Source organism: Sabethes cyaneus, chromosome 1 (genome assembly GCF_943734655.1).
Source record: "Sabethes cyaneus chromosome 1, idSabCyanKW18_F2, whole genome shotgun sequence".
Taxonomy (NCBI): Eukaryota; Metazoa; Arthropoda; class Insecta; order Diptera; family Culicidae; genus Sabethes; species Sabethes cyaneus.
Genome location: NC_071353.1, coordinates 7,038,306 through 7,046,457, shown reverse-complemented (window position 1 = coordinate 7,046,457; position 8,152 = coordinate 7,038,306). Strand labels below are relative to the sequence as shown.

Below are 8,152 nucleotides of genomic sequence, written 5' to 3'. Positions count from 1 at the left end.
ACAAAGCGAATAGCAAAGACCCCAGGTTACTGCCTTGCGCTACGCCAGAAGTATTACTGAATGCACGTGAAACTGCGGAATCCAGCTTGACACGTAAAGTACGGTCTGTTAGATATAAGCTCAGTCATGAAGTCAATCTAACAGATACACCGAGTTTAGAGAGCTTGTGCAAGAGTATTCGATGATCTACTGTGTCGAAAGCGGCCCTAATATCTGTGTAAACAGCGTCAATTTGAGTTCCAGCTTCTATCTGTGAGATGCAGGTACTAGTGAAATCCATCAAATTCGTCACCGCAGAACGACCTGACATAAAACCATGCTGGTCGACTGATATATAGTTTTTGGTGCAGTTCAGAATTCTGGCTTTAGTTTTCAGAAGGTCGCATAATCAACCCTTTTACCTGCATTATGCGACCTTTTGAAAACTAAAGCCAGAATTATACCACTTACGATGATTTCAAAGAGCTTTGATCCAGCAGAAAGACTGGTAATGCCTCTATAGTTCCTTACATCTCGCTTTACTACTTTTTCAATACAGGAAACATATGGGACTGTTTCCACAGCGTTGGAAACTTTCGTTGCTCAAACGAATTGGTGAAAATTTGACTCAGAGGCACGGCAAGAGCAGTAGCACAACGACAGAAAATAATAGCCGAACACCATCGGGATCAGGCGAGTAGGAGCTCTTCATTTTTTTGCACCAGAAATGATCATGTCGGGAGTGATGTCAAAAATGTCCAGATCAACAGCACTGTCGGGGACACCTGACGCAGCTATTTCAGCATCAGACTGGCGAACACAGAAAAAAATGATCAGCGATCAATTCGCAAGATTCAGTAACAGTTGATGATTCCGTCCCGCCCAAGAACACACTAGAAGGAATAGACGATCCTTTTCTCTTAGAGCCTACGAATGTCCAAAAGCTTTTTGGATAAGTTCGCAATCTGAATTGCGTCCGCAGTACGTGTGATTTGTAGAGAACTGTTTAGCCTACGGTATGTATCGCTAGCAAATTTGAAAGCGCGTTTTGTGAATTAACTTGTTTCAAGTTCAGGAATTCAAATTTATCGACCACAGCAGCGCTAGCAACAGGAAGCGGGAGAGAATTGTTGTACTGTACTCCATCCTCTCCATTAAACCAAGAAATTTGCGGTTGGTTATGATCACCACAAATTAGAATTCTTTCTTCTGAAGACCCCTTGTCACGTAATTCACGGATTGAGAGAATATGCTCATCGATAAACTTGACAATTTTGCTTCTGTCAGGTGGGATGTAAACTGCAGCAAGCAAAGACTTTATTCCTTTGATGACAGCAGAAACACCGACTTGTTCGAGACAATTTCCATGTTTAAAGTTGACCAGCGAACTAAGGAACTGTTGAGCAACGGCAATCAATACGCCACCAAAACTACTTTTGTCACTATTCTTCGAGCTACAATCACAATTGAAGGCGGATCCAAAAAGCTGAAGAGAATCGATGCAGCCGTCCAAACCGGTTTCAGTTAGCATGATTACATCGTAGTTGCAGTCATTAGATGCAAGGAATAGGTCGTTCACTTTAGTTCTTAAACCTCGCACATTCTGATAGTATGCACAAATACCATCCACGTCATTGGCGTGTGACTTCCTCTTTCTTACTGGTTGTTAGAAGAAAGCACTCAATTCTACTCAATAACTTTGCACACAGCTTTTTTATATTGCTTTCAAATGTTCTACAAAGTTATTCAGTATGTTAAAATAAACATTTTCTCTGGGAACTATTTATCACTCGGATGCATATAGTGACGTTGAACAACCCCCGACAACGTGCCGATTCCTATATAAAATCATATATAAATAAAGTGTAACAAAGGTTCCTTTCTCCACTAGAATGATTAAGTCGGGTTTATTATACTTTTTTTAAACTAAATTTTTATAACCCGTTTTGTAATACACTCTTCAAGCTTCAACCCTTCTACGATCGGCCATCGCCAGCAGCCGTAGTAGCAGAAGTGGACATGCGCATCTGTGGACTTTTTGTGTTCATTTCTTCGTCGACCAATTTCCTCCCCGCAAGCTTGGTCCTTCCTGGGCCTGTTCTCCGCCGATTCCCCTGATATCTAATACCGTCCGAAGCGCTTGCCAAATCTTCACAGCAGGCAGACGATGGATGGGGCAAATGAACACACGCGCACGACGTTTGCCAAACCAAAACAAAGCGTGTTCACGAACGGTGGACCGCCACTGCCGCCGTTCCACAATCAGCTGAGTGCGGGACTGAACTTGACATTGATGCCGCAGCTGTGTTTCGGGTGTGTTGCGACGCAAATTTTCACTTTTGCATAAAATTTTTAACTGCTGAAGACGTAAAGAAAGTGATTCCGCATAGCGGAAAAGTGCAATTTCATGGTTTACTACTAAATGAACAGAAAGTGAGTAATAAGATCACGATCCTCGGAAAGTAAACTAGGGCTCACGCCGACAGTACGTGACGAAAATGCAGCTCGGTATCAACGATCTGCCGTTTGAGGTTTGTAGCCCCGTCAGCAGGCGATAGGGTAGTTTTTCTAATCGTAATTATTTTTTTGTTTTAGATACTCTGCGATGTCTTCGACTATTTACCACTGGAGGATATTAAAACGGTAGCCCTCGTGTGTCACCGCTGGAATCAGATAGTTTTCTCCGAGTTGTACATCAAACGGTTTCGCTTAGTGATAAACCTTAATGAATCGTTACTGAAACTAAAGCACATGGCGCAGGTTTTGGAGAAATCCGATCGAGAGTATTATAGCATTATTTTGAAAGTAAATTTGGGAAGCCCCTTGACCGAAGCTCGATTGAAGATCGTTAAGTTCGTCGTGCGGCTAATATCCGAGTACGCGGAGTCGCTTTATTTCAATATGGCCGATCTTCGTTTGGAGTCCTGTGTTTCGGAACGACTGCTACGCAGTCGGAAGCTTCAACTAATCGATACACGTGCCAAGTACATCCCCCTGGGAATGGGCTTGAAAGAGTCGATGCTTGCTGCAATCTGCGAATACGCGACCGAACTTGTCGATCTGGTGATTGCCGAAATGAACATCAACAATCCGAAAGCGTTGGAAAAGCTTTCACTCCTAGCACAGTTAAAGCTACTTCTGATCAGTGACTACTATCCGTACGCTCGGCCAAAAACTCCCCCAATCAGTCTACCAAATCTGGAAAACCTCACGCTAATCAACGTAACCGATGAATCCAACTTTTACTTCAAAGCGGACAATCTAAAGCGTTACTTCATCCACACAAACGGGACGGACGCCCCACGGACGATGCAATCGATTGCCGAAAATATTACCGGGATTGGAAGGCTGTGTGTTCACTTCACGGCCCGAACCATTCGAGCGGAGCAAATTTTCGAGCATCTTGATCGGTTTCCCAATTTGAACACCTTCGAGCTGGGAGGGGTAGCCGTTCCGATCGATGCCCTAAAGGATCTCAACCCCGGTAATCGAGTGCAGAAATTAATTTTTGTCGAGTGTCATCTGGTAAGCTTCTGAAAGTTATCGGCCCAATGATTTGATGATATCAATTCTCGCCGTTTTATTTTTCAGGAAACTCTTGCGCTCACCGATCTCACCTCTAAGTTGAGGTTCCTGAGACAACTGGTGTTCGATTCGTGTTTTCTATTCCACAAGCAAGAGGGCTTCCAGCGAGTTCAGTACCATGATCTGGAACCGCTGAGAAGAGCGTTGCCTGATCTGCAGGTCTTGTTGGACTACAATTGAGAATAAGCTTCCAGTTATGAAACTGCAACCATTACTCGAGTAGTGTATGCAAATTAGTAAACTTATATTGTTAACTTGTTTGTTTACTCTTGTTTGAAAGAGTGTTCTATTGTTAAGTGCATCTAGTAAGTATAGGTATTAGCATAATTGGAGGAGATTAGCATGTAGGAAGAGTATTAAGTTGTGGATAGTGAAGAATAAAGGATGCATCGAACCCCGAACTCCCCTGTTATTCACACGTGCGCTAATAATAATAACTCGTTGATTCAACGCAACAATAATCACGCCCAATTGGATCAAGTCGACGATGTGAAGAAGTGTGGGAACCGATGGGACAATACGGCGTTCGCACTTTCGCCACTTCTGGGCGACCCTTACGGCTCGATAAAACCCTTGAGCCGGTGGGAGAACCATGCAGATGTTTGTAATTATCACAACTTATGGGTATTGTTTCACTTTTTCTCGCAAAAGTTTCTTTTTCCTTGTATGTTTTTGTGCTCCGTTTGGGACCCATACGACTGAGCGCCTCGCCGGAGGCGAGAGACGGGACTCCTACTCGTTTCACACATTTTTTCTACCGAGCTTCATCTGATTTGGGCCCAATTAGCTCAGACTAAGATATGTACCATAACTGAGCAAATTTCATTGTCTTTCAAGTGACGATTAAATTACGACAGGAAAATCGCTCCGGATTCTGAGCCAGCCAGGCAGGCAGTGAACGAATTCGATTTCCATTATCTGCAAATTTATTTTCGGACTAACCAGGTTAATGAGTTGCGCACTTTGCAGACTTATTTTTATACGTTTTCAATCTGTCACCCCGTCGCGTCGCGTCGCGCGTTGTCTGTCAGTCAGTAGCAGTGGCGTCGTCGCCCCAAACAATGGCTACGGGAAGCACTTTCTCTTTCTCCCGAGTGTGCACAGTGTGAATTTATTTTCACACAGTCGCATTATTTCCGACTTGTCTTCCCCCTCTTGTTCGGTCGGTGCTCGAAGAAAAGTGTCGCTTTGTTGTGATCATGAAACTTAAAAGCGTCGTAGTTAAGGGATGCAATTAACTTGTTAGTTATGATTGGGAATCATTTCTGTCGGGCTCGGAAAGAGTTGTGCGTCGTCAGACGTTGGATATTTAGACTGCAAGCGCGCTTTTCGCTTGAGTCGGTCCGACGCTTGACGGGTGATGCGTTTTGAGAAAATATTCATGAAATCGTATTTATTATGTTATTAAAGGAAGTAAATACATCTCATGAACAGACTTTTTATTTTGAGTAATAAAACTACTTTTGAAATCCAAAGGCAATTTATCAACTAAACTAGTGTTCCGCAGGGAAGTTTTATGGGATCAGTACTATTTGTACTTTTCTTCGTAGTTCTTAGAATGCACTTGGGATACAAGTGGGATATAAAGGGGGCTTTTACGTTGCAGTAGTCTACGCATCAAAACGGATTGATAGGGCAACTGGTGAATGCCAACTGAAACATTTTGAAAATAATCAGCAAATGTTATTTCAAAATGGCACCAACTTCTATCACTATACTCGTTGCATTATACTGTTGTGTAGTGCTCATGGTTGTATATTCATGATAATTTGTACCAAAAGCGCAGGGCACCTTGTTCTGCTTTATCATGTAAGCTATCCTCAATAAATAATGCTCTTGGAGCAGCTCTGAGAATCTGTGTAGAAGGGGTCGGGTTTGTCATGATAGCTTTCGCAAAGCGAAATAAAGAAATCGACGTTGAATTTACTTCTCTCAGCAGCGTTATTGGTGTTGGCGTTGCAAACGAACAGGCAAAATTCAATAAAGAACCAACGCACCACCAACGAATAAATATACAATGATTTGAGACACTGAATATCAAAGAATTTTTTTCACAATCCTGAAAATGAAGCTCGAAGAACTTGAAGTTAAGATTTGTATGTTAAGTGCGAGTCCAAGGTGGCTCACAGGCTTTTGAATCTTGGACTCTGTGACTTTTAAACTCTTGGAAGAATGCCCCCAAGCAACGATGTGAGTTTTATTGTATTCCTATGGCGATTTTCATGACCAATTTTGGTCTTAAATGCCATCATAAGAGAGTAATAAAACCCAAATTGTTACTTGGGTGGACACTTAAACCCTTGCACAATGGGACCAAATCACGAAAACGCGATCATTTACTATTGCCTAATAATAATGAATAATCCTGCCTTCTGCTTTAGCAGAACGTTCGTTCATACCCGGAAAAAAATAACCATAACACGAAGATAAACATTATTGTAACAGTAGGATACAAAATACAGTAAAAGCAATAAAATTTATCGTCAAAAAAGATAACCAAACCATCAAACTTATTGTTGTCCACCATAACTTTCATGGTATTCATAGATACTAGCATAAAAATAACGGGTTGTTAAGTATCTTAACGACAAAAAAATTTAGTTTTTCGCGAATAAAAATTTTCATTTACAGTAAAAGTTACCGTCCTTTTATGGTAATTTTTTAGACAAAAAAAACTAAATATAATTGAAAAAGGCAGCAAATTTATGATGAAATACGGCCAATTCTATAGCATAAAACAAGAAACAAAAATATGAATAAAATTTGAATTTGAGGCACTTTTACAATAAATTTCCCGTAAGTCTCAATGTTCACAATAAAAACTGCTGAAGTGCATTGTTTCTACTGCAAAATTTAATGTAAATTTTTTTACGGGTAGTAATGGACCCATCATGACAAAAAGAATTGTACATATTCAACGATTGGTCATATGCACTAGGACTTGTATGATGGGCCAAAAGGAAATTGGTCAACATCACTTACACGTACCGGGAATATTGAGAATCTTCTTCCAAGGATATATCGGATGAGCTAATCGGTGAATAGGCCTCATCCTCATACAGAATGACCCCATAAGTATGGCGAAGAGTCTGCACGTTGTTCACGATATGTTGCGGACCACGATCATTTGCTACTGCGTAACAAATACGTAATTCTTCAAGTGTGGTAATTTTGATAAAATATTTCATAACTCTTTATACATGCGACCTAGCGACTAATTGGAGAAAATTTGTATATTAATATACCGAATAATGCTGTACAACATTTGAAAGCAATAAAAAAATCATGTGCCAAGTTTTTCAGCAGAATTGATTTTTAGGCGCTCTTTTCACACAAATTGTTTTATTTCGTCACTAACTGGTGTAGTGATTAGCATTCACACTTCTCATGCCGAGCACACGGGTTCAAATACCAAACCTGCAGAAGTCGCGAATGACCCAAGCTGTGTGTGAAGTAACTATAAACTAACAAAAAATAGTGGTAAAATATAGTGTAAAAACTTCTCCAAAGAAACCACTCTTGATGACTTACACATTTTTTAAGCATTAGCAACTAATCATGTTTTTGTGATTTGATACCACTGTGTCTTGGAATCTTGGACTCTTAAAATCTTGGAAGCATGAACCTTTGAACTCTTGACCCCTGGAACTCTTTGAACCTTTCACCCTTGAAATCTTAGACCATATGACTCTAAGACTATTGGACTCTAAGACTCTTGAGCCGACGCTTCGACTCTGGACTTCTGGACTATTGAACTCTTATACTCTTGGAAACTTGGACTCTTGAACCCTTGACTCTTTGAACCTTCGAGCCTTAAAATCTTAGAATCTTGGACTATTGAGCTTTTGGACTGACTATAGGACTGTTTGAATCTTGGATTCTTTGACTCCAAAATCTTGGACTCTTGAACCCTTTGATCCTTAAAATCTTAGACCTACAGACTTTTAGATACTTAGACTGGCTCATGGACTCTTGGAAACTTAGACTATTCGACTTTAGATTCATGGAATCTTGGACTTCCAGACTTCCAAGGGTTTACTTTGGGACTTGAACCCTTAAACCTTGGTAAATGACCAAATAGTTAAAACAACATTAAAACTAAAATAAAAAAAACCTTGAACCTTTGATCGCTAAAATCTTAGACCTTTGGACTCTTATGTATTTCTCTTAGACTCTTGAACTCTTTGAATCCTTGAAATCTTAGACTCTTACACTCTTAGATCATTGGACTCGTAGACTTTTGGACTGTCAATTGGGCTAATTAATTCTTGGACTATTCGATTTTCGGAATCTTGAACTCTTGAGCTGTTTTACTCTTTGAACCTTTGACTCTTGAAATCTTAGACCCGTAGACTCTTAGATTATTGGACTCTTATACTTTTGGACTGACTATTGGACTATTAGGCTCTTGACTTGACTTGACTTAGACTTGACTAGACTCTAGACACTTGCACTATAGACTCTTTGACTCTTGTAATCTTGGACTATTGGGCTCTTAGACTGTTGGACTCTTGGAATCTTATTATATAAGATAGAAGATATACAGTAATATTCCGATTTTGTCAGCCCCATGCTGAATTTCGGCCTG

At 40.5% G+C, this 8,152-nt stretch overlaps 1 protein-coding gene across 1 annotated transcript; it reads left to right on the top strand.

Annotated features, from left to right (window-relative positions):
* The first annotated feature begins 2,477 nt into the window (after positions 1-2,477).
* On the top strand, positions 2,478-3,744 carry LOC128736236 (uncharacterized). The gene is made up of 3 exons (XM_053830718.1): positions 2,478-2,510; positions 2,575-3,504; positions 3,571-3,744. The coding sequence occupies exons 1-3, from the start codon at positions 2,478-2,480 to the stop codon at positions 3,742-3,744; spliced, it is 1,137 nt and encodes a 378-aa protein (XP_053686693.1).
* Positions 3,745-8,152: the final 4,408 nt, after the last annotated feature.

Coding starts and splice junctions, on each gene's coding strand:
- LOC128736236 (XM_053830718.1), top strand. CDS start 2,478: ATGCAGCTCGGTATCAACGATCTGCCGTTTGAG. Junction 2,511..2,574: donor TCAACGATCTGCCGTTTGAG/GTTTGTAGCCCC, acceptor TTTTTGTTTTAG/ATACTCTGCGATGTCTTCGA. Junction 3,505..3,570: donor TTTTTGTCGAGTGTCATCTG/GTAAGCTTCTGA, acceptor TTTATTTTTCAG/GAAACTCTTGCGCTCACCGA.